The sequence below is a fragment of the Pteropus vampyrus genome, unplaced genomic scaffold (assembly GCF_000151845.1).
Source record: "Pteropus vampyrus isolate Shadow unplaced genomic scaffold, Pvam_2.0 Scaffold116, whole genome shotgun sequence".
Lineage (NCBI taxonomy): Eukaryota > Metazoa > Chordata > Mammalia > Chiroptera > Pteropodidae > Pteropus > Pteropus vampyrus.
In genome coordinates, this window is record NW_011888897.1 from 1,061,934 (window position 1) to 1,089,262 (window position 27,329).

At 37.7% G+C, this 27,329-nt stretch overlaps 1 protein-coding gene and 3 pseudogenes across 1 annotated transcript; 3 read left to right on the top strand and 1 right to left on the bottom strand.

The window, feature by feature from the left end:
• The first annotated feature begins 7,808 nt into the window (after positions 1-7,808).
• On the top strand, positions 7,809-7,927 carry LOC111743584 (annotated as a pseudogene).
• A 6,959-nt stretch (positions 7,928-14,886) lies between these two features.
• Positions 14,887-15,005, bottom strand: LOC111743602 (annotated as a pseudogene).
• A 206-nt stretch (positions 15,006-15,211) lies between these two features.
• Positions 15,212-20,361, top strand: AICDA (activation induced cytidine deaminase). Its single transcript, XM_023534031.1, has 5 exons — positions 15,212-15,281; positions 17,428-17,575; positions 19,181-19,451; positions 19,739-19,854; positions 20,259-20,361. Exons 1-5 carry the CDS (start codon positions 15,214-15,216, stop codon positions 20,310-20,312), a joined length of 657 nt encoding a protein of 218 aa, XP_023389799.1. The 5' UTR covers positions 15,212-15,213; the 3' UTR covers positions 20,313-20,361.
• Positions 20,362-21,048: 687 nt separating this feature from the next.
• LOC111743585 lies at positions 21,049-21,166 on the top strand (annotated as a pseudogene).
• The last annotated feature ends 6,163 nt before the right edge of the window (positions 21,167-27,329 follow it).

Genomic DNA, 27,329 nt, shown 5'->3' on the forward strand with positions numbered 1-27,329 from the left:
GGAGAGAGGTCTTTGGTCTAGTTATTCTTTTTTTTAGTCTACGTTTAAGTAAGAAGACCTGAGTTCATGTTTTTATTCCACTTTGAAAACTAAATACCAATATTGCTCAGATTTCTCTATTCCACTATTTTCTGGCGTATCCTTCTTCACGTCACAGCTTTATTGTTGATTTTCCAACATTCCAAATTTATTTGCTCTCCTCCAGTTGTGGCCCCTTCTTGGTTAACCAGAAAATTCTTTTTTCTTTTCTGCCCGATTCAGGCCCAGTTGTCTCGCTAGGCGAAGTTTCATGCTTTATCCTTACTTGTCTTTTGCAAGATCAAATTCCTGCGTTTTGCCATTTCTCATTGTTCTTATGTTCTCTACCTCTTTTTACTTTTCTTGATATGTAAACCAACATTTCTTACTCACTCCTCAACTTTTCTTTCCTTATCTTTATAAAGTCTTATTTTCCCCTATAACTTTCCCCTAAGAACAATCCCAAGTCAAATTTTGGGGGGTTGTTTTTGGTCCCAGTTCTTTCCCTCTGTACTCTCTTCCCTATTGGTAGAATTCAATTCACCACTTTTTGTTGTTGTTGTCGTTTTTTTACCCTTGCCCCATTTCAGGTCTCCAATGTTCTAGTTTTCTTCCCTTATTCCTCCCATGAAAAAAATTTGAAAACCTTTTACTCTTTAAGGTATTAATATTATCCTTTTCCTGGTGAAAGCAAATGACAACCTTCTTAAACAAGGAACTTACATTTTGATGTGAGAGAATTATTTCAACCCAAACAATGGATCTTTAATGTTGGAATTAAAGGATTGGGTAAAAGTTAGGCAACTTGAGATAAATGCCATCTTGGTACCTTGAAGAGGTAGCAGCCTCACCTGCCTACTCATAAGGTTCACCCTTGTTTTCTCTTCCAAAATTGAGTTGCTCTTGCTCTGCGTCTAACTTTTTCCATATTTCATGCTTATGATTAAAATTCTCCTTTCTCCTTGAGTGAAAAAGTCCTGGAAATTCAAGCCTGCACTGTACTCTCTAAATATAGTTTCATGCACACTTTCTCTGAGTATCTTTTGACTTAAAGGCAGATGTGCAAACCCCAGCTGGTTTGGGCCTTACTTTTGTTGACATCAAGCAGAATAGGTTGCTAGCCACAAGCTCCGCCCTCCTCGGCTTTGAGGTGCTGTAGCAAAAGTTAAATGTTTAACCAAATACTTTACACCTGGTCAGAAGGTGCAAGCAACTTGCAATCTCTAAGTTTCTCCCTTCCTCTATACGGAAGCAGCTGTAACACAGTGAAGAAAGAAATCTGAGAAGAAACAGAAAAGACAGAAGAGCACCAGACAAGAGGGATAAGGAAATGTGCGAGTGATGACAGGTTGACATCAGTTCAGGGGAACCAGAAGATTAGAAGATGGGAATTCACTAATCTCTGTGAGAGGTTTCAGAATGTGTGGTGAAGAGGTCCTGAGAGATTTGGAGCCTCACAGGGTAGAATGGGAGTGCATCAGGAGAACCATGGAAAAGACTGTCAACTCAGGGAGGCAAAAATTTGGTTAAAAATCCAAAGCGCCAATAAAAGTTGAAACTCTTGTATCTTTTAGCATTTTTCACGAACCAAACGTCAGCGAAAGTGACTTGTTGAGTTTCTCTGTGATGGAGAGAGAAACAGGTGGCCACAAGTTTTTTTTTCTAAAAGCCAATCAAGCAAAGCCAGAAGCAGCAGTCAAATGACAACTTCTGGGCAGAATCTAAGATGGAAAAAGCAAATGTTTATATAAATAGAGGTGCAGAGCCCATAGCTTCCTGTTGACAAACGGAGCTTCGCTTCACCTCAAACTCTCAAATTTTTTTTAAATAGCTAATAATGGTCGTCTTTTTTTTTTTTTTCAATTTGTTCAATCACTTTCAATAAGATTCTAGTATTTTCCTAACCCAGGGGTCCTGCAGGATTTTTTTTTTTTCTCTCTCTGTCTGGTGTTTTCCTTTTTCCTCTCTCCCTTTCCCTTTCTTTTGTGTGTTTACCTAGCCACACATCTATGCTGTGTAGCTTTATGGAGTACGTTATTAAATCTATGTAACTATTCATGAAGATTGAATTTAGAATGATCTCATAAATTTGTGAGATCCACTTCCTCCCCTAAACCCCTGAAAAAAGGTAATAGAAGAGCTTTGAGCAAGCATACGATAATATTATAATGGAAAACAACCTGGATTGTATTTAAGGGATTGCTGGCCACTGAGGTATCAACTGTGTCATTATACACTATTTCCTAACATATTTTTCTGTCCCAAGTGGTCAAACACAGGAGTTACAATGCAGAGTAATTAGAACTGAACAGAAAAACATTGCTTCTATTTGTATAAAATTACATTCATATATCCATCCATCCATTCTTGAAAATGGATGAGATTTGTGGGAGAAGAGACATGAAGTAATATTAATACAAATAAGCTTATGGAATGTGTAATATTGACATCAAAATCAATAGGCATTGAAAAAATTACTTCAAAACTATTCATATAAAAATGTTAATATAAAAGCATGAATAACAGCTAGTTTGTTATTAAGAGAAAACAATATTTCTGTTATAATCTACAACTTGATAGTTAAACTATACTTTTATGTTGCCATTATCCTAGAAAAACAGAAAGGTCTGACACAGTGTAATAATAGGTCATTTTAACTACCATAATTTATAAATTAAATTATGACTTTAATCCACAATTAAAGTACAATTCATAAGAATCACAACGGTTCTAATGACATAGAACAGGAATAATTTCTCTTTTGCCACGTAGAAGCTAAAAAATATTGTATCATTTATGCACAGAACATCTAGATCCCAAATCAACATAGTTCTATGTATAATAAAATGTAGTTTATATCATCCTGTTCATTTTAATATAAAAGAATTGGTGTTTGTTTCAAGGCTAGTACTGACATGCCACTCACTAGTAATGTGATCTTAAGTGAATAACTTCTCAACTGTAAACCACTGGTAATACATCTGAGAATTAACAAGATCATGTTTCCAAAGGTTTTGCACCTGTAATATTATAGATATAATAAAATTACAGGACTTTTTCCTACTTAAGCTGATTGGTTTCTCCCTAACTGTTCTTGATTAGATTGGCTCTTCTCTTCTTTCCCTTTAACAAAACGAGGTGACCCTTGCTGGTTAGACAACAAATAGGCAAGTGTGGAAACCTGCAAAGGTGGGCAATGCCACCAATGCTGGCTTCTCTGCAGTCGAGTTAAATTTAATTTTTACCAGCATCCAAAACCTGTTTAACAGGGAATAATCCAGGATTAGTTTTTGTAGGTGCAGCTGGCCCATCCATCCCTGGCACGCTCAAACTTGTGGCCCTTTGGAGGATAGATAAGGTTTAGTCCCTTGAAGTCTCTAATTTAATAGGGAATTTTTATTGAGGTGAAATTCACATAACATAAAATTAACTATTTTAAAGTGTAAAATTCAGTGGCCTTTAGTACATACATTGTTGTAAATCTAGCACTTCTATCTGCTTCCAAAACTTCATCACCCCAAAAGAAAACATTATATTCATTAAAAAGCCACTTCCTATTCCCTCTCTCCCTAGACTCTGAGCACCCACTAATCGGCATTCTACCTCTCTGGATTTACCTATTCTGGATATTTTATATAAATGGAATCATACACTATATGGCCTTTTGTGTCTTCCATAATCAGAATTTTTAAGATTATCTCTCTGGGGCATAAATTAATTATGCAACATATCCAAGATAATTGTCTCAAACTGACCTTTTTTTATGCTACAGCTATACTAACTTTAAGGAACCTGTGGATGAAGGTCTAAAATAACCAGGATGTGTGGGAGGTGGGGTCATGCTAAATAAATTAACAAAATTGCTGCACGTCCTGAACGGATTGTACTGAACGGATTGGCGGTGTTTAATTGTGCTGAAGTCATTCACTCTTCCTGTCCTCTGGTAACAAAGTGAAGAGATCTTCATTGGTACTTTTAGCCAATGTGTGGGTGGATGGGGGAGGGGAAAATATGTGGGCATCACGGGGCGGGAGAAACCCAGATCAGTTATGTACTAAAGAATTTGGAGCTGCTGATATAGTCAGGTGCCACTTAACAATGGAGGTTGGTTCAGAGAAATGTGTTGTTAGGCAATTTCATAGCCTGTACAGCATGTCGCTGTACAAAGAATGCGATTAAATCAAGAGAAATGATGGAATCAAGAGATTCGATAAACACAAGATCGTATGAAGCTGCTGCCAGCTTAACACAGTATACTGTTTACAACAGACCTCTTTTTTTTTTTTTTAAATAGAAAGGGCACACTCTAAAATAACAATAAAGGTGTAGTATAGTAAATATATAAATCAGTAACAGGTATTATGTACTATATATAATTTTATGTGCTATGCTTTTATATGACCAACAGTGCAATAGGTTTGTTTACACCAGCATCACCACAAACACGTGAGGAATGCGTTGCATTGCGTCACTAGGCAATAGGAATTGTTCAGCTTCATTTTAATCTCATGGGACCACACGATTGTCCCATGACTATATTTGTTTCTCAAATCTCAAGAATACTGAATTTAATTAAATTAATAGAGGCTGTGATTTAATTAGCAGTAGAAGACAGGCAATGATCAGCACAGACCCTTACAAAAAAAAGAAAGAGAGAGAGAAAACCAAGAAGGAAGAATTTACCAATATGATGCTAGGACTTCCTAGAGCAGTGGGTGATCTAATTCCAATGACTGTTAGGGACAATTTAGACAGAAATACGGCATGAGAACCTCAAAACTACTCACTCACATTTTATGACTAATCAGAAAACTTTGAACCATGGAAACAGATAACTCATTGATGATCGTAATTTATATTTTTGAAATATCTTGTCTCTTAATATCTCAGCTATTATAACTTTTTATAAAAACATTGGTTCTTTATAGACTATCTTCCATACGCTAGGCCAATATGCTAAGTCACCTGTTTACATTACTTTTAACAATCCTGCAAAATATTTATTTCAATTCTTTGAAACTCAGTGTTCATGTCTGAAAATTAGGATAATAGGCCGAGATAATATATGCAACATGACTAGAAAAGAACTTGGCATAAAGTGCAGAATAAAAGTTAGCTGTAATTACTATTATTTGTTTACATTTTACACATCGGAAAAATAAAACATAGAGCATTAGACAACATAAAGAAACTTTGCTAGGAAATGGAGATAGAATTCAAATCTTTATGTGCTTAGTTACAAAACTGAACTTTTCCCACTACCCTCTGTTATATCTTATATGTGCATGATCAATGAAGCTTCTTTGGTTAATTTTCCCCTCAAAAATAACTCTTTCGCCTTTTGCCCAGCTCTAGGCTTTTGATGAATGCTTGCTTATAGTTGCTCTCTCAACCTCAGTAAGTCCTGGGCGGCTGCACAGCAGAAGTTGAGTAATTCCTGTATATGTTTAAAGGCCTCTTCCTCAACTTCTTCATACCCCAAGAGATATTCAGTAATATGGCTGGTGGTCAACTGAGAAAAACAAAAATCGGGAAATGCATAAGCTGAAGCACTCCAAAAATCACACTTTCACCCACATGGACCCCTTTTTTGGGCTCTTTCAAAAACAACAAAGTATCATATTGAACAATCTACCTGGTGTCCAAAAATAGTGCCCCGGAGTGTCAATGTCTGAGCATCTTGGCTCTCAGACACAGGAATGTATACCTTGGCCGGGTCCCAAGGGGCCTTCTGGACTCACATCCTGACCATAATGAAACCTCACCTGTGCTTCTCACGATGAAGATCGGCAGTGGTGAAGTCCAGATGTCCAAGATTTAACTCAGCCACCAGAGGCACAATTTCCAAGTCATGTTGTTTTTGTTAAAAATAAACTAATTAGGTTATCCTGGGGTTTTTCAAGAGAAGTTGGTTAGAGGAGAGGATAGTTAGTAAGAAAAACAACTTTTAAAAATAGCTAAATGAAAACCCCACAAAAATGATCTTTTTAAAAATTTCACTAACTCCAAATCCTCAGGAATGAAAAATGCTATTGTAATTATAAGATATGTATTTTTTCCTGTTTTAAAAAGGAGAAAGGTGAACAGTATTTTTTCCTGTTTTAAAAAGGAGAAAGGTGAACAGTTTTCTGAGAAATCAAGTTATTTTCTTATGCTGAACAAATCATACCTTTTCGATAACTATTTTGTTACAATTATTATGCAAATTAATTAATACTCAATTTTGTTAGAAAGTTTTCCTTAAGAAGCTTGTATGAAATATGAGTAACATCTCAATTTTATCTTGTCATCATTGTTCTGTTATGAGCCATCACTCAAATCAGACTAAGCTACTCGTGGTTGTTAAAACAAAAAAGCACATCCCCACAGTTCTCCCCTTGCTCCTGTTGTTTCTGTCACCTAGAAAGAGATTGAGAAATTTTATCAAGCGTATTCTACATATGTCAGATACCATGCTTTCACATTCCCACATAGCAGCTAAGTAGATTCTCAGAATGACTTTGAGGAAAGAATTCTTTCCCAATATTATGCATTTCGTAGGTGAAAGGACAAAATCTAGGGCCCAAGTCTGTCTCCAAAGACTGTCTTCCAGGAATTCTCCACTCCATATTCTTTATTTATTAAAATATTATTTATTCATCATGGTCTCAGTCAAGCACTATATCTGTCATGAAGCATCGACTTCTATCATCTATGGTGATTTTCTTCTTCCCATGAACTCATGGCACTAAGTGTTGACACATGTCCTGTTACCGGGATTGTACAAGAGGGTAGGAAATGAGTGTTTGTAATGCTTTAGTCAGGACTAATGCTTTCTATAGAGAATCATTGCTCCCCAATTTTTTTTCCCCAATTAAACTATAAAATAAATGCTTGAGTATCGGAGGATATAATCCCTAATAACCCATGTTAGGCTGAAATTGCCCTGAAATCAATGTTTTATCCTCCACATTTACATGGTGCCATATTAGCACCCTCACTTGTGGGCCTGCCAGATGTGGGCTTATTCTACAAACAGGGGAAAATTAAAATCGTTGAGATTTTCCATGTCATGAGGACTTTTTATATGAGAGTGGGAGAGGATAACAGGAAAAGAATTAAATGTAAACAAAACTAAAGTGCATATTATATTCCACTCCAAACAATATTTTGAAAAATACTGTTTTCCCCTAATATTTGGAAAACTTTCATGTTCTAGGATAGCATGACATGTTTATCCTGGTTTTGACTTACTCCCTGATGTATTGCCATGCACTCAAATTTAGGCATATTTCCAGACGTGCTCATCTTATTTAGAGAAGCATAAGGCTAGATGAACACTAATGTTTCAACTTTGAGATGCTATAATTCCACAGTTTTCAAAATTGTCTTTAATTTACAGTTAATTCTTCCATATTGTCATTAAAGTTTTGCTTATTTTTAAATTTAAGCAAATCTAAATTCTTTAAGGAGCTATAATGTACATCATGTTCCCCTTCAAAGCTCAGCCTTATGCTTTCTCATAGATCTTCCATAAATAGTAAATGAATAAAGCACTTTTTGAATTGCCCCCAAAGGAGTAGAATATCAAAACAAACCCAACAGAATATTTTTGCTCTCCAGCACCTTCATTTTCAAATACTGAATATCTAAAACATATATGTTGGCAAGAATCTTTATATAGTCTATATACTGAAAAGTAAGACTTTCAAAACAAAAGATGTATCACAGGAATGCACGTTGAGTATTTTGTGTTGTGTTTATTGGATTTTGCCAATACCCTATCAAATCTACTTTATAAAATGAAATAAGTCTACGGCCATGCTACCCTGAACAAGTTCAATCCTATCTGATCTCGGAAGCTAAGCAGGGTCGGACCTGGTTAGTACTTGGATGGGAGACCACCTAGGAAGACCAGGTGCTGTAGGCGTAAAAAATAAAAAAATGAAAAATAAGGGATTGTAAGCTGACAAGGTCCTTGCAATCTGTGAGGTCAACTAAGTGTTGCCTCCCTAAAAAGTAAATAAAATAAAATAAATATCTACCAATAATTGTGCTTCAGAAGCCAATTTAGAGGAATTGACTCAATAGCCACCTTTCTATATTCTCTCTCATGCTGCCTGGCCTTGCATGCTTCCCAATATGCAGCATTTTATTTCTCTATGGCTGAGGCTCATGTCCCATCATTGAACTGAGAGATGAGGAAAACATTCTGGTTAAAAATGTCACCAACAGATACTCTTGACAAAACAAAGAGCTCAAAGTCCACGTGTCAATTAAATTGAGATTTAATTACTTGTAGACCAACCGTCTAAATTGTTTATGTGGGAGAAAAGTTATATCTTGCATAAGCTATTTATTGAGTTTGCCTGATATATGCAGCCAAGCCCTATTCTAAATGATACAGTAATACTGGGTAAACTCCATCTCTGTAGCTGTGATGAAGATTTCTGAACCGATATGGCCAACTTGACTAAGATACGTGGGGTTGATTTTACCAGCATGACAGTGTTGCACGTGTACTGATGTAAGGCTGACTTGGGATCAAATCTCAGTTCCAGCTTTTCTGCTTTCCAGCTGCCTGGTGGTAAACGCATTTGCAATTAGAAGAATGAAATCTCTCTCCAGCCAGAGGCTGAGCAGAAAGGAGGGCCCTAATCTGAGAAGTTATTGCATCTTTTAAAGCAATAGTTTCATAGTTACAGCCAGAATGTGTGTGTGTGTGTGTGTGTGTGTGTGTGTGTGTGTGTGTGTGTGTGTGAAGGAGCTGCCATTAAGGAGCATGAGATCCACTTCCAGCAGTTTTCAAAACAGGGATTCACAAACGTGTATGCATAATTCACACTAGACAAATGGTAGAAATAACCCGTGTCCAACAAATGAATAAACAAAATGTGGTAGATACATATAATGGAATATTATTCAACCATAGAATGGAAGTAGTTCTGATACATGCTATAACATGGATGAATCTTGAAAACATTATGCAAAGTGAAATAAGCCAGACACAAAAGAACAAATATTGTATGATTCTACACATATAAATAGGTAAATTCATAGAGACAGAAAGTAGATTAGAGGTTCCCAGGAGCCGGGAGGAGGAGGGAATAGTGAGTTATTGCTTAACTGCTGTGAAGTTTTTTTGAGGAGCGGGGTGATGAAAAAGTTTTGGAAACGGATATTGGTGTTGGTCACACAGCACTGTGAATGTAATTAACTGAATTATGCACTTAAAAATGTTTAGAATTGCAAAACAAAGCAAAAGCAAACCAAACAAAAGAAGCATGTGGATCAGCAATGGGCCAGTTTTCTGATTTCTGGCTGGAATAAAAGGGCATAACTGAAAAAGAGAAATGTACAAAAGGAACTAATACGGCTTTGCATGGTCGTGTGGCACACGAACTGCAGCATCAGTGTGGGAGCCTCTCGTTGGGGCAGTTGGAAAATGTTTTCTTTTTTCTTTTTTTGGATTTAGAGATGGTATCACCTCTGAGAATTAAATTTTATCCTTTGGAAGAATGTGTGTGTGCGTGAGTGTGTGTGTATTATTCCCTGGACAATTGGATGAAAATATGGCAAAGGCCATCTCACGCCTGAGAGACAACTGGGAGGGATGGGATGCCACACGTCTATACCCACCGTGGCTTCTGCAGAGGAAGTCAGAGCCTCCTTCCCTCCCTGCCCACCATCCGGTCATGGAACTGAGCACCAAAGGTGACTACCATCGACTATCATTGATTGTCTTTCTGGTGGCCTGAGGAATATGTTCAGAAATATAATATTTTTTATATAATTATACTATATAGACTTGGAGAAGTGAACATCTAGAGAGGAATTGGGGTGTGGGCATGAGCCGGGCCCCTGTGGAGAGCTTAATTCTCTGGAAATCTTCTCTTAAGTTATATATATTTTTAAAAACCATAATAATCTATTAATTTATATGACTTTTCTCATGTGTATTAATTCCCTTCTGCTTCTCCAACGTTTCAGTAAAATCTGCTGTACCTTCACAATTCGATGTGGTTGTATTGGAGTAAAGTGAGAGATATCGTTATAAAGGGCAGTGAGGCTTGTCCCACATTACGTCCCGTCCGCTCCCTCCTACAGAGCCCTTGAGAGTGAAACAGCATCATGCCATCTTTCTGGGGACCCACAGTGGAACTAAGAGGAATATGCAATTTATAGAATCGGTCACTGTGAGCACAACTCAGGAGCATACAAGAGACTTTGTCCCCATAACTAGTTTTCTGTATTTGTATTTGTGTTTCCTGCTTACTTTGTATTTTAAAGTGCTTAGCACAATGCCCAACCATACTAAATACTCAAAACTATTAGCTTGGATTAACGCACGTTAGAAATTCCCCTTAATGTCCTGGGATTGATGGGGTGAGGAGAGAAGGGGTAAGGCAGATAAGGAACTCTAAATTTCCATGGTTTAACAAAGGATGGAATTAGAAAGTTTCTAGTTGGGGCATGGAATGCTGAGAAGCAGCAAGCACTCTCTCTTCCACAACCCAGTCATCGAAGAATCTTAGACTGAGAAGGGAGACAAGAGCTCGTCTATTACCACCTCCCAACCAGTGGTCCTTTCACTTATCCCTAGGCCAGTCAGATCTCTTGTTATGTAATGTGCACTTTTCTTTCACAGCAAAACATCAGTTTTAATTATATATTTACATGTTCAATTACTTGATTAATGTGTCTCTCCCACTTGGATGTAAGTCCCATGAGATCCTATTGATTCTTTCATTCAATAAGATTTTCCAATGTCTACTATGTGCCAACATTGTACTAGGTACTAGCGATATCACTGTGGAGGGGCAGGGAATGACAGGGGAACAGACAAAAATCCCTCCCATGATGGACCTAAGATTCAGTGAAGATCATAGACAATAGAGTTTTTTAAGGGATAAGTGCTAAGGACAAATATAAATTAGGAAAAGGGGAATGTTTTTGGATGATGAGATATAGTTAAAATTTTAGATACCGTCACTAGAAAAGGCCTTGACTACAATAAAGTGTTTGAGTAAAGACACAACAATATAAGGTATCAAACCATAACTACATATAGGGAAAGAACATTCCAGGCAGAGGACTCAGCAAGTTTAGAGAGGACTCTAAAGGCAGAGGCAAGAGTGTGTGTTCTTTGTGTAAGCAAGGAAGAGAGTCGAAGATGAGCTCAGACAGGTAAAGCAGGAGCAGATGGCAGAGGGTCTCGTGAACCACTGTAAGGATGTTGGCTATTATTGAGAGGATGAGGAGTCACTGAGAGTTTTGACAGAGTTTTGACGTGACCTAAAATGTTTCAAAAAGGATTACTGATTGTTGTGTGGAGACTAGACTAACTGAAGAAGGGTGGAAGCAGGAAGACCAGTTGAGAGGCTAAACGCCATACATACTGCAGGTTGCTTGGACTTGGAGGTGATGGAAAGTGGTTTGGTATCTAGATTTACTTTGTAAGCAAAGTTAACAGGATTTGCTAATGGATTGGGATTTAAAAGGAAGAGAGCAAATCAAGGAAGACTGCCAGGTTGGCCTGAGCAATGGAAAGAAATGGCATTGCTACTGAGGTAAGGAAGATGATAAGAGAAGCAGGTTATGTGCTGGGAGAAGAAACAGGTGTTCAATTTTAGGCATGTTTAAGATGTCTGTCGAACTTTCAAGTGGAGATGCTGAGGCAGAAGTTGGATACACTTGCCTTGAATCCAAGGGAGAGGTCCAAGTGAGAACCACAGATTTGGGAATCAATGTGTAGTGGTATTTAATGCCTTGAGTCAGGCAGAGAGCAGGGACCCTAACTGCTTTGCTCACCATTGTACGCCCAGCACCCGGCAGTTTCTATCATGTAGTAGGTAATAAGTTTCTATTGAATGAATAAATAGAATGCCTAAGGAGTAAGATAGAGGAGAATCAAAATCTTTAATAGACTACATTGTATGAGGATAGGAACTTCACGCCCCTCATTTAAAAGCCCAACCTGTTTTCCAAGTTCAACGCAGTCATTTAGATGCTGATTCTGTCTGATGAAATAAACACATTTTTATTGTTTGAGATGCTACCGCTTCTGACTTCAAATTAATATTTAGCTTTTGTGAGAAAGATGGCTTATGCAAAAGTTACTCTTGTGTGTAATTATCTAGTCTTCTGGCAATTCTTGTAACATAATCAGAAAGAAAAAAAGAATCAGTGGCTTGAGAGGCAAAATTTCTATGTCCTAAGTCTTATATAACTGACTGAGTTTATTTGCTCAGTCACAAAGCAGGAACTGTTGGCACTGGTCTCTACTAAGATTCAGAGATATTGTGTAATTGAAGGAATAGATGCTTTTAGCTCTGGGAACAAAAGACACTATTTAAATAAACATTACTACTATTTGCTTTTAATATTAAAGGTCTTACTTGTTACCATGATTATAGTTGACAAAGTATCTACTACTACAGTCTCCTTCCTTATCTTTGTTGCCTGTGGAGCATGAACTGGGTTTTTAGAGAAGCAGCTCTAAAGGAAACTATACATTAAGCAGAGGGCCATCAATCATTTTACTCATGTGACTCTGCCTATGACAACCCCACCCATCTTCACTGGACCCAAACAGGAGGAAGGCTATTGGGGTACCTGGTGGTGGTGATGCTATGGGGGGAGGAGCCCAAAAGAATAAGCTCAAATTTGAATGTATGGGACCAATGAACTCTCAGTCAGTGAAGCAGCAGTGCTTGAATCAAGCTTTCCTTGGCCTAAGACGTTCAGGGAGCCACAAAAGACACCCTGGAATCCACTATGGACAGGTAAAGAGGCAGTCTCCTCATGGGTGACTGCACTGGCTTTTCTCTCAGAGCAAACCTGAGTAATGAGATTGGTACTTATTCCTTTCTCTCCTATAACTATCTGATTCACAAGATCTGCCTGGTCAATATGCACATTTATTTCTCTGGATCTGTGTCATCTTCTGTTCAGATTTTACATGCTGTCTGCCTAATTCTCTTTCTCCTTCTCATATTCAAAAGAACTTTAATATACCATGCATTGACTTGTCCTGAGATCTGTACTGCAGTTGGAACTAGTGTGTGGTAATATTAACATAGCAAATGTTTAGAGACTCAAATCATGAAAAGGAATAGCGATGCTATACTAAAAACAATAGTGGTGATTGTAATAATAATTTCATAAATACTCATCTATAAAAACCACTTAAAGGTAAAATTTTCCTAGGGAGAATTTACTGAATAATTTAGTTAGGTAGTAAGGAAATGGTTTTATTAAATGGCAATATTCAAAATTAATTGCTTGGAAGTCACTATAACTGTGTCTATTATAAGGGGAAAATTTAGTCAAGCAAGTTATTGAATGTTGTATGTCCAACTGTTGAGCAGTTAATGGTGTTTTCACTCTTTACCTAGCCTTTCAATTTCTTTAGACATGGCTGAACGTACTTTTTAAATGTGTTCTGCAAGATTTTCACAATGTCTTCATATGAAGTTTATGTCAGTTAAGCTACTATTTCAGAACTTATTCTATTCCTACTTTTCTCCATTACTACCAATGTATGAGAATGATACCTAATCCATATACTTTATCTCAATTTAATTCTTTTACAAAGAATTTACACTAGAGTTAAGATTTTTAATGATAGAGTAAATGTTCTTCAGAAAACTTTCCTAAGGGCAGAAATGTTGAATGTCTTCACCATTTCAATGAGATTTTGAAAACTAATCCGAGGTATAAGTCAGAGGTAAAGGGCTCCGTGGAGACACTTGTATAATGAAATGCAAAACAGTAGTAAAATCAGTGTTGAAATTCAGAGAAAGACAAATTTAAAAAAGGAGGAAAGATGCAATTCAACAGGAGAAAAAGGGAAATATATAATTATCATTAAGGAAGATAATAGCTGCAGAGAGCTTTAGCGATGGCACACGGCCGGAGAGGTTGACTTGGTCACGATTATTTTTAACCCATTGGTCTCTGATGAGCAGTGCTGGGGATGCAGCTAGTGTTCTGGCTGAGGGAGCACAGCTGTTCAGACAGCTGTCAACCTGTAGGTATGAAAAATTGCCTCTGCAAGTCCTTTGTATCCAGAAGAGAAACCAAGAGAAGAGCAAGGTGCTAGAAACAGGCTTCTAGCTACAGCTGAAGAGAAGTGATGAATCAAGAAAGTTAATTAACAGGTTACAGTCATGCAATTCACTTCATTGAGACTGGTAACTTCCGACAGAAACCGTAAAGAACTATTGAATATTCATGTGGAGTAGGAAATAACAGTCCCTATGTATTCCGTTACCTATGTCATTTGCTATAATTTTCAGAACACTTTTTCTTCCTCATGGTAGCAGGACCCCGCCACACCTCCTGCAGTGCATGACATAGTTACCCACTTCCCCACCCTTTCTCATCCATACAGCCCAGAAGAGGAGGTTAAATGTAAAAAAAAAAAGTGGTACGAGATGATGCTTAATTTGTTTAAAACTGACTGGGCCCCAAAGAGAATTTTTTCTTTCTCTTCATTATTAAGCACATGTTATATATTCAATTTACATATGCTATGGGTTATTATACCTAAGTATGTAACAATAGTAATAGTAATCATGGCAGTGCTATGATGATTACCATAATAAATTACTGTCCTTTTAAAATAACACCAATTATTATTAGGTCCTTGTTAGCATCCATTTCCGATTCCTACTAAATATGCATTTGTAATTCTACAATAATATGATTGGCTAATTTTTATATTATTTGACATATATAATGTATATATTGGTGATAGATCTAGTTTTCTGCCTCGAATTTTACTTGATTTTTATTTATTTATTTTTTAGACGAGGCAACCCTTGCTTGACCTCACAGATTGCAAGGACCTTGTCAGCTTACAATCCCTTATTTTTTATTTTTTTATGCCTATAGCACCTGGTCTTTCTAGGTGGTCTCCCATCCAAGTACTAACCAGGCCCAACCCTTCTTAGCTTCCGAGATCAGACTGCATTGGGCTTGTTCAGGGTGGCATGGCCATAGACTGCCTCAGGATTTAAAGTGTATTCCAATAAGCTTAATGCGTGTGAAGCGAGACATGTAAATTGAGACAGCTGTAAAAAGCTCTTGTCCTTGATTATCTACTTAATAATGTTGATATTTGGGTACTTAACTTTTAAATTTAGGGTCCATCACATGTATCACAATATTAAAATATCAGTTCTCAACCTGTGTCCACACAAAGACTGGTACATGAATATTTGCAGGAGCCTTATTCACAATAGCCCCAAAGTGGAAACAAACCACGTGTCCATCAACAGGTAAATGAAAAAAATGTGCTCTATCCATGCAATGAAATGCTGTGCGGTAATAAGGAACTAACTACTGATATAAGCAACATCATGAATGAATTTCAAAGTCATTGTGCTAAGTGAAGGAAGTGAAGGAAGTCAGACACAAAGGAAGAGATAACGTATGATTTATATGAAATTCTGGGACACGAGAAGTAATTTGTAGTTACAGAAAGCAGATTAATGGTTGCCTGGGAGATGGAAAGAACTGACTGAAAAGATGGATGAGGAAACTTTGAGGGAGGGGGTGCCCTGGAAATGTTCTGTATCCTGATTGCGGTTGCAGTTTGGGGTGTTTACATCTACCAATATTCATAGAATTGTACATTTTAAATGGGTGAAGTATGTAAATTATACCTCAATGTAAAAAAAAAAAAAATGAAAAAAGTTTCAATTCTCTTGCCAGCAAACCGTATTCAAATCCTTGACTAGGTGTTATTTTTACAAATTATTTGCACTTCTGCCCACTGCCATTAGGTGGCAGAATTATCGCTACAAATTAGATAAATACATTTTTTGAAAAGACTAGGGACAAAAATCAGAGACACTATTAGTGCTTTGAGATCAACCACACTGTATAGCTTGTGTTATGTTCACAACAGCAAAGAAACGTGCCTTAGCAGAGAATATTTCCACAAATTCAATTCAATGCAGTGCTTATTCTTTGCAAGACACTGGGCTAGGAGCTGGGAAACACAGGAGAGGACCAGGCCCTGTATGTGAATGTACCATAATATTTAGATCACATTGCTGACTTAAAAGAGCAGAACACAAAATTACACATGAAATCAGTATAATCAAAATCACGTAAACATATGCTCATAAAGACTAGAAGAAGAAACAAGTTTTAACAGTAATTGTCATTAGACATTGTGTCTTATAATGAAACACATAACATTCCTAATTTTAAAATTCTTTAATATTTTAAATTTTGTAACTTTCTACTTTTTTGTTTTTTTTCAAATTGACAACAGTCACGTCTTACTCTTACACCGTTAAAAAATATATTACTCATAAAGTGACATTTTCTGCCTCAAGTCACAGAAGGTCTAAATGGGAAGACAGAGATATCAGCAATCCATTGATAACAAAGGAGGAAGGCTTTGAGAGAGAGAAGCTGGAGAACAATGAGAAACTACAGGAGGGGTTTTGTTGCTGTTATTTGATTTTGCCTGGCAATTTTTCGATAGCGATTGTGGGAAAGGTCCCACGAGAAGAGTGGAAACTGTGGTTAGGCTTTGAAAGATGTGTAGTTTTTACCCAATGGAAAAAAGGTAGGGAAGCACTTAGTCAGGAGAAGCGCCATCAGCAAGACCCCTGGAAAGAAAAAGGAAAGAGGATTGGTGCCAGAGGGGGCAAGTACTAGGAAAGGAGGCTAGAAACGTAGATCGATGTCCAAATGTAAAAACTGGCCTACGTACCTCATTAAAGAATTGGGAGTTTAGCCTGTGAGCTGAGCGGAATCCTTAGGGGTTTTTCAGTGTGGGAAAGACATGGTCACATCTGGATTTTGGTGAGATCACTCTGGTACAGCTTGGACTGAAGCCAAGAACAGGACAGAGCAGGTACAAATTCAAGAGATGCTTGAAGGGTAGGATCAATAAATTTAGATCATTAATATGAGTGAAGAAGGAGAAGAATCGAAGATGATCCAGTGCCGTTGGCCTGTTTATCTGACATGGAAAAGTCAGGAGGAGAGGCAGGATGGTCAGGACAGAGGGCAGTTTAAAATCTGTTTTGACCATATTAAATTTGAAGTATATATTGAGCATTTAGGTAGAGAGTGCTGGGGAAACCTGAAAATATATTTATGGGACTGAGGAACAAGTTTGTCATTCTAAGTTATCAGCATCTAGAAGACAGCTGTGGGAGGAGACTGTCCTGTGAGCTTGTATGGCTTTGGGGTTCTCGCTATTTCTGTTGGTCTTTAGAATAAGCATGGAAAGGGATTTATGATGGATTCCAAGTTCAGTAGGTCTCAGGCTTCCAGCAAAGGAAGCAGGAGCATCTCTGGTTTGGCCCAAGTAATTATAGATTTAAAAACAGCTGAAGGAAATCCAGGCGTGATCAGAGAATAAGCTGTGCTCCTGCATTTTTCTCCCCCTCTCACCCACAGCCTCCTGATGAAGAAGAGTAAGTTTCTTTACCATTTTAAAAACGTCCGCTGGGCTAAGGGTCGTCATGAGACCTACTTGTGCTATGTGGTGAAGCGGCGAGACAGTGCTACCTCCTTTTCATTGGACTTCGGTCACCTTCGAAACCAGGTATCAACATTTGCTTCCCAGGCAATTAAAAGCTAAACCGTGGGTCTTTTTAGAGCCATTTATCTGTTGATGGTACTACCTTCATTCTGTTTTGTGTGTGTCCCCACTAGATTCCTCAAATCTTTTCTTACTTTTTTACATGTCCATAATAAATATGCCCCAAAGGATGTCATTTTATGTCCTCCCTAACATGCCGGGCACCTTCATGCCACACCTTGCTTCAATGCCAAGGATAACTGCCCCCAAACTTTCCTCCCCTTTCCCCAACATCCGAATTGCCTTTGAGATTAAGGAAGAAATCAAAGGTAAAAGCCTTCTGATTTGGGAGAGTCTTATTAGCTCATTCAAGCTAAATTTTAAATGTGAAAAACAAGTTGTGTCTCTAGAATTTTTTTTAATTAAGGAAGAAAAATTTAAGAAAAATGTTGACTCGATTCAGTTTTCCAAATGGTTTCTCTTCCCTCCTGTTCATACAGACAAGCCATTGAGTACATATAGCACGATGAGACCCAGAAAACAGAAGCCTCAATGGGTCAATTAATTAGATCAATCTTCTAGCATCTAGAAGATCAGAGAATTGCATTTCCAAGAAACTTCTTCACCAAAATCCAGATGGTTTACATAAGCTTCTGCCAATGAGTGTTTCCTCTCTCATAACGTGTGGTGACATCTGGTCTTGGTGGAACATGGCGGGTGGGATGATATTGTCTGGCTCATTGTTTGGTGCTTCTTTTACTATTCGATTTTCTTTGCCTCCATTTGTTTTATGTAAATTATGTCACTGCAGCTGTCTTAGGTACTACTCTCTTTCCCATTTGGTGATATGACACATTCTAACTATAGAAGGCTTTGCTGTTACCAACCCTTCACTTCCCTCTCATGTAATCCTCACAGCACTAGGCTATTTTACGGATAAGATTAGAAGACTCAGGAATGGAGTAACTTGTTTAAGTCACATGAGGGACGATGCCAGGAAATAGAACCTAGGACTTCGGATTCTGAGATTCGTGACTTCTCTGCAATGCTAAGTGGACTTGCTATAGCTCACTACTCCGATTATCATTACAATCACAGGGGTCAGACGATGAGCACACATTATTTAATTGCTCTTAGTCCATAGCAGTGCCTACTACTTCTCTGACAGTCCTCACCTGTAAGCCTCACCATAAGCAATCTTACCTCTTCTAGCCCTTCCAAACATAAATGTTCCTACTTCCACCTAGTGGCCCAGTGTATTTCTACGATGTTACATCACCAGGCACTTCCAAGCCATTTTCCTCCTCAAAGGCTCAAAAAGTAACTTCACAAATTAATTCTCTGCTGAGATAGTGTGATGCCAAACCATCCAAACTCAACTCGTTTCATCCTCCCCATTCCTCAGAAAATCCATAGCCGTTCTTCCTCTCCAGAGCCAAGGGTGCAAAGAGTTTTGGCTTACCACTGTGCCTCCAGGCAGTTGCTTACCCTTTCAGTGACATAAAGACAAAACTGCAGACGACCTAAAAAAAGATAACTGTGGGAGGGAGATGGGTTAATGGCTGCAAAGCTACCGGCACCACAACACAGGTCAGGAAACATCAGCTGAGTCCTCCACTCTCTCCCCAGTCAGGCTGCCACGTGGAATTGCTCTTCCTCCGCTACATCTCTGACTGGGACCTGGATCCTGGCCGGTGCTACCGTGTTACCTGGTTCACGTCTTGGAGTCCTTGCTACGATTGTGCCCGGCACGTGGCTGACTTTCTGAGAGGGAATCCCAACCTCAGTCTGAGGATCTTCACCGCACGCCTCTACTTCTGCGACGGCTTCAAGGCTGAGCCCGAGGGGCTGCGGCGGCTGCACCGCGCCGGGGTCCAAATCGCCATCATGACCTTCAAAGGTGCAAGAGGGACCTTTCTGCTGACTCTGAGCAGCAGCTCTCCTTTGGGATTACGAACCACACTGAGGAGTCAGGAGAGAAATCCAAGGGGTGGGGTGGGGGAGAGTTCTAGTTCACTTTTGGAGCCCAAAATTATCAGCTAGAATTGGAGAAAAAGAATTGATGGCTTAGACACAAGGCTTTGGGGTAAATGAGAATTAAAAAGGGAACAGGCATTTCTTTCTTTCCTCTAGATTTGAGACCGGAGCTATCTAACCACGCCCTATTCCCCATCCCCTCTTTTAAAGATTATTTTTATTGCTGGAATACTTTTGTGGAAAACCATGAAAAAACTTTCAAAGCTTGGGAGGGGCTGCATGAAAACTCAGTTCGCCTCTCCAGACAGCTTCGACGCATCCTTTTGGTAAGGGGCTCATTGCTTATTTCCTTTCTCCAAAGTCTTTTCCTGGAGCTACTTATGTTCCCTTTTCTTACATTTCTTACATTCCCATTTTTGTGCGTTTGTGTATTTATCACTCATTTTTCCTCCGATGAAAACCTTATTTTCTCTGTCTTTTTTGTCGTCCCTTCTCCTTCGACTGAGTCTGCTCTTCTGCTGTTTCACAATTCGGAGCCCTCTGCCAGGATGCTTTTCCCTCCTGCCCCCTTTCCTCACTCACACGTCTTTGTTTTGCGAGACTCTCAGGATTTATTTCCCTCCCGGTAGAATTCCTTCGTCTCCTCTTCCTATCTCTTCTTCCTTCCTCCCAGCGTAGTTTCTTCCACGTTACAAAGTCATCCACTCAATTTATTTCTCTTTCTCTGCAGCCCCTATATGAGGTCGATGACTTACGAGATGCGTTTCGTACTTTGGGACTTTGATACCAACCTCCAAGAATGTCACATGCAATGAAATATCTCTGAAGATAGTGGGTAAAAGAACGATCCTTCAAGAGTTCTATCTTTTCCTCAACTCTCAATTTCTTAAGAGTTTGGAGAAATAATATTTATATATATGACTTTAAATATATATATTGAAAATAGAGAAGGAACACAGACCCAGCAGGGTAATGCTGCAACTGGTGCCGTTTATAATGCAACAATGCCCCCTTCTGGGAAACTACGGAACTGCAGGGTCTGGGAACGGAGAAAGCCGAAGGTCAATCTGCAAAAGTTCGGTGAGAGGGTCAGATGTTTTCATAATCAGTATCTTTTATTATTTGATGCATTCTGAATTTTCAGTGATATCAGTGATAAATTTTTCTACTCCTTTCCTGTGGGGTTCACTTTCAAATGAACAAACTTCCTTCAGACTATGATTTATATTACCTCCTGATGAGAGAATTTGGGTGATTGTAACCCCAAGCTATCTCTTCAGAGCATTCATATCCAAACATATGCTGTGTTTTAATTATCTGAAGCATGTCTTTATGTTTTTACACGAGAGGATTTTTTTCTTGGTTTGGAATATGCATGGTCGCCTTCAAGTTATTTTATAATAAAGGATCTTAAAGTGAATATGAGGATTGTGAAGATGACACCCATGAGTAGATGCTTCCAGTAACATCTAGAAACGCACATCTTTTTAAAGTAGTCCATAGTTTAGAAACCACAACCAGTCTACAGCCATTCCACCCTGACCACACCTGATCTTGTCTGATCTCGGAAGCTAAGTGGGTTAGGCCTGGTTAGTACTTGGATGGGAGACCACCTAGGAAGACCAGGTGCTGTAGGCAATTAAAAGAAAAGAAAGAAACCACAACCAAAACTTCACATTTGATAACAAATGTTCGGAAGGGAGTGGCTTGAATATCATTGACAAGAGAAAAATCTATTCTCTGCTATGGGTTTTTTAACCTCAGCAATGTTAACCAGGTCATGATTTTCTACTTTTTGTATATATGATGCTTCTCTCAAAGAAATGTCCACTATATAAGACAGTGTAACAGAAGAGAGGGAAGGACGACAGAGCATTGCGAAGAAATAATGTTTTATCCAGCAAAATGTAGAGAAATAACATGGCAGAGAATGCCTATCTGTTCCTAACAACTATCTTTGACTGTGAAAAAAATATTCAGAATAATCATATCACTGTGCAGTTATTACCCAGCAACCCTTGTAATGCAGATGACCAGATCCATAAGTTGAATGCACAATTGTGTTGTTTTAATCTTATTGTATATAAGTTGGTGAGAGTTAAATATTAAAAATCCTTATTTCATGTATCCATTCATATTTTATGTTATGCTACATGGTGTCTACTTTTGTTATAATTTCCTTTTCAGTTATATTGAAATGGATTCCTTAATGTCTTATAAATTTATACCCTTAGAAATGATTCTAATAACAAAGTATATAATTGTTACATAGTATAACATTGTCATAATATTGCTATGAAATCATTCTCTCGATTTTTAGTATATTTTTCTCACAGCAAATTTGATTCTGGCTTATTTAGATCAACTGAATAAATGATAAATAATTTTGGAAGTTTTGGAGATGAAATGCTGAATAAAGTAATTCTAAAAATGATTTATAAAAAGTTAAGTTAAAAAGTCAATATGCTGGAATAGACTTGAGAGTCCAGATATTAGCCCCTTTGTCTATGTTCAATTGATTTCTGACAAGGGTGCCAAGACCATTCAATGGGAGAAAGAATAGTCTTTTCAACAAATGGTGATGGGATAACTGGATATCCATATGTCAAAGGACTGATTTGGGCCTCTTCCACATACCATATACAAAAATTAACTCAAAATTTATCAAATATCTAAATGTAAAAGTTAAAACTATAAAAACCTTAGAAAGAAATATAGGTAGAAGTCTTCATGCTAGGATATGATAACGGTCTTCTAAATGGCACCAGAAGCACAAGCAACAAGAAAAAAATAGAGAAATTAGACTTCATCAAAAACTTTTGTGCATCAAAGAAAGTGAAAAGTCAACTCACAGAATGGGGAAAAAACTGTTTACAAATAACATACTGATAAAAATTTAGTATCCAGGTTACATAAAGAACTCTTAGATCTTATAACAAAAGACAACCAAAATTAAGAATGGCCAAAAGACTTAGACATTTCTCCACGAAGATTTACAGATGGCTAACAAGTGCATAAAAAAAATGCTCAACATCCTTAGTCATTAGGGGAATGCAAAGCAAAAACACAATGACATACCTCTCAAAACTACTAGCAGACAAAAAGTAAAAACACTCAAATGTCTATCAACTGATGAATGGATAAACAAATGTAGTATATCTATACAATGGTATTTTATTCAGTCATAAAAAGGAATGAAGGATTCATATACTGAAACATGCTACAACATGGATAAATCTTAAAATCATTGTGCTAAGTGAAAGAATCCAGACCACCCCCCCGCAAAAAAGCCACATATTATATGATTCCATTTATATGAAATGTCCAAAATAGGTAAATCCATAGAGACAGAAAGATTAGTGGTTGCCAGGGGCTGGAAGGAGAAGGGAATGTAGTAACTACTTAATAAGATGGAGTTTCTTTTGGGGATGATGAAAATGGTCTGGAATTCAATAGTGGTAATGGTTGCAAAACATTGTGATAGTACTGAAAACCACTGAATTGTATACTTTCAAGTGTTATGTGAATTTAATCTCATTTTTTAAAAAGTCCATGACTTTGGAGTCAGGCCACCCTGAATTCAAGTTCTGGTTGCATACAACAATGGGCAAGGTATTTAACCTGGGTAAAGCCTTAATTTCTCATCTGTAAAATGGGTATGGATAGTGTTAACTTTTCATGTACAGATAGTCCCTGATTTATAATTTTTTGACTTATGGTTTTCCATCTTTATGATGGTGCAAAAGTGATATGCAATTCAGTAGAAACTGTACTTCAAATTCTGAACGTTCATCTTTCTCTGGGCTAGCAATATGCATTATGATACTCTTTCATGATTCTGGGCAGCTCCCACTCAACCACGCAATTACAAGGATAAACAACCGATATTCTACAGTGTACTGTGTTGCCAGCGTTTTTTTAATATTGTGTTCTGAGCACATTTAAGGTAGGCTAAGCTACAATATTGGATAGGTTAGGTGTATTAAAAATATTTTCAACTTAAGATAGTATTTTCAACTTACAATGGGCTTATCGGGATATAATCCCATAAGTCTAGGAGCAACTTATTTTTGGTATTAAATTCCCAGATAATACAAAGCTAGCACTATCATAGTGAATAGCAGTGCCATTCTCTGTTTACATAAGAGAAACCTAGAAATCATCCCTGACATCACCCCCTATCCCCATATCCAGTCCTATAGACATAGTGTACGGGACGTCGCAATGGATCTGAGGCACCCCAAAATACCAAATACCCACCTCTCTTGGCTAAAATGAATGACTGCTACTTCTTAGATTTATTGACCTACCCGATCATAGAACTGACCCCTTTCCCTCGCCATATCTAATCTAAAGCAAATCCCCATTTTCTTAGACCCTCCCCCAAATCACCAAACCAAAACCTTAATTCTATAATTGAATTAATAGTCATGAAGTGTCTCAGTAAGAGAAACACCCTCTAATTGAGACACTTCATGCTTCCCCAGGTGTTCTTTTACTGCAAGAGTAATAAATCCAACATGTTCAACTATAGGTGTGTTCTTCGTGTGGTTTTTGGCTGGAGGTTGTTGACACACCTTAGTTGGAGCTATTAACATCTCTTGTTTAGTCCATGGAGTCTTGTTTAGTAATGGAGTTCACTAATTTTTATTACATTTTACTTAGAATCATTCTATGGTGGTGATGATAATGGTTTTAAAGAAAATTTTATAAGCAATAGATGCCTCATCTGCTGTTCATTCATTTGTTCTTCCTAATATTTACTAAGCATTGTGACCAACAAGTGAAGACCTTTATAGAGCTATCAAATATTTATTTTACTTAAGATGAAAGAATTTAATATCTAAGACAGGCTGGAAATTCAGGCTAACAACATAGTTGCTTACTCCTCAGAGATTCCACAGCTCCGAGAACTACAGATTCCAGGTTGATTCTGTTAGTAAGAACGGACCCATGGGCCCTTTTATATGCTTGATTTGTCAATAGGAGATTCCCAAGTATTCTCAGCAACCAAATTTTAGTTACCAGATTTGTACAGATGGAATCTGGCACCCCCTACCATGTTGCAGCTAACTCCTTGATGAGATTCAACTAATCACCTCACTAATTGATTTGATTGTGAATTCTTTCCATAGTTTTGACTACAATAGAGTTGTCATTCTAAAGTCCGGAATTTGAATAATGATGCAATTGCAATGAAGTTTGAGAAGTTGCTGTACAACTTAATGACTAATAAGTGTTAACAATAATGCTTTGGATTTCTAGAAAGAAGAGAAGATTGCTGTGGGTTGACTGAATCAAGAAAAGATTAAAAGAGGAGGTTGAAATTTACCTGGACTTGTACAAAATGTTAAAGAAATACATTAATATGTTTCCCAAAATTCCTGTGCATAGAGTGATAAATGGCTCAGTTGTCAATTTATGAACTTGGTAAAAGTATTTTAAAGATTAATGATACCACTGTGATTAAATAGTAATCCCATATATGTTTGGTGAGAGAGTCAACTAATATTGTATTTTAAATATATATAATCTTTAATCCAGTCATTCCACAACTAGGAATCTAAAGAAATATCTTTAATATAGGTACCCAAGTTTACATATACAAGGGTATTCATTCCAACATTATAGTAGAGAGAAACTGAAAGTCAATACTGGGATGGTAAACATATTATAGAACTGTCACACTTAGTATGAGTATGCCACAACTTAAAAGGGATCATGTAAAGTTACATATACGGAGAGACTTAGAAAATATTCCAAACATATTACAAAGTGAAAAAAATTGTTTTAAAACTTTGCATAGCTTGATCTTATTTATGCTTTAATGTGTGTTATCTATAGACAGAGATTTTTAAACATAAACATTCATATACATATACCTATATGCTTAGCTAAATAAAGGGCTGAAGAGAGAAAATCCAAATTATTAACAGTGGTTATCTTCAGAGACAAAAATTGGGCAGGAGGAAGAAGGCGGAGAAAAGGGAAATTTTTTACTTCATATACTTCTATAAAAAAGTGTAACTTGTAAATTAAAATTAAAGAAAAGAAAATACCATTTAAAACTTAGAAGTCAATGGGAATTTCTTATTTTACATTCTCCAGTGTTTACTTCCTAGCTATTCCACAGCTTTAAAGAGTTGAGAAAATTTCAGTAAAATAAGTCTAGCAAGGGGATGGCATGGGTCTTTGCCTAAAAACTTCCTTCCTACAACCAAGGATTTATGAAACGCTTTGAGGGATGGGCACTCTGCAGGAAAGACAGTTTATAAGCCAGGATTCAAACAGAGAAAGAAAAGCCAGTAAGAGATGTATATTAAGGAATTGGCTTACCTGATCGCAGGAGCTGGCAAAACGAGTCCAAAACCTGCAGTGTGGGCTGTCAGAAAGAGCAGGCTAGAACTGCGGGACACAAGTCCTCAGAGGGAACTTCTCTGTGGAGAACAGCCTCAGCTCTGTTCTTAAATCCTTTAAAGTAATTCAATCAGGCCCACCCACATTATGGAGAATACGTACAGTCAATTGAGCTTTAGACAGAACTACAAAATACCCCAGAGCAACACCTAGATTAGCCTTTTGATGAATAACTGGGGCCTAGCCAAGTTGACACAGAAAACACATATCACAGAGAGTTAACATTTTTGAGCGCAGACTGTATGCTTGTCACGTGCTACTTGCTTTTCATGCTTTACTTCGCCCAGTCATTACAAGCTAACCCCCAGATAGAGTTAAACTTCAGTGCATCTGACTCTCAAATCTTAGTCGCAGATAACAGAACTCAATTTACTAAAAAAAAAAAAAGGTTTATTTTATAGCCACATATAGATAGTAAGTGGAAAAGTGAGATGGTTTCACTAAGCGATTGAGATGATTCTAAGGACTGGCGATTTTTTGCTGTTTCTTTTTGAGGGACCACATGGCCACTGTCCTAACTCTTATGTCTCTTTTTCTTCCTAAGGGTTCTCTCTGTTCACCTCCCTTATTAACTCACTCCCCCGCTTACTCAAAGTTTCTGTTCCATAACACCTTAACTAGCATACAATCCATCATGGATGCTCCTACTGTCTATTTTTTATTCTTTATCCTTATGACTAATTCGCAATTTTTTCAAATTCCCTAAAGAAGGACAATTTAATTGGCCCAGCTAAGCTTTTGGGCCATTCAAAATATGTTACTATTGAGGTGGTATCAATGGGAATTAGAAATGAGAGGCATGAAACAGTTTTAGAGGCTTAATTTCAAGAGGTAAATGACTAGATACAAAGGTTGCAAAAGGGGAGAGTGAATTAAATATAAATCGCTTGTTTCTCTGCTGACTAAAACTATGCTCCTTGATGAAAGTTGTACTTGAGAGAAATATATTACATCTGAACCCCTAGATCTTACCCAGGAGCCCAAGTCCCTTTCCTAACAGGCTGTCTTTCCTATTCCTGGTCCCATAGTCAGGGCAACTTGCGCACATGTGCCTAACAGCACTTAAACTCTGAACTCAAAGCCCACACATAAACTTGTGTTTCTCACCATCACCCCAGGGCTTCTTGGGCTTATTTCTGTCCTATCTGTCTTCTAAACTCTAGGCTCATTGAATTATCTCAATGCTAATCTCTTATTTTAGTTTTTCTATCTGTCTGTCTATCCCTGAAATTTGCTTCTTGGTTCTCCTCTACTAAGCTGAGCTTAGCCCTTCAGTTTCTGGTAAAAGCTGTTGATTTGGGTAGGAACAGAACTTTGTGTCAAAACTCTATGAAATCTAATTTCACTTTCTCATGACTATGAGTGGCCAGACTGCCCACATCTC

Coding starts and splice junctions, on each gene's coding strand:
- AICDA (XM_023534031.1), top strand. CDS start 15,214: ATGAATATTTGCAGGAGCCTTATTCACAATAGCCCCAAAGTGGAAACA. Junction 15,282..17,427: donor AACCACGTGTCCATCAACAG/GTAAATGAAAAA, acceptor TCTCACCCACAG/CCTCCTGATGAAGAAGAGTA. Junction 19,855..20,258: donor AGCTTCGACGCATCCTTTTG/GTAAGGGGCTCA, acceptor CTTTCTCTGCAG/CCCCTATATGAGGTCGATGA.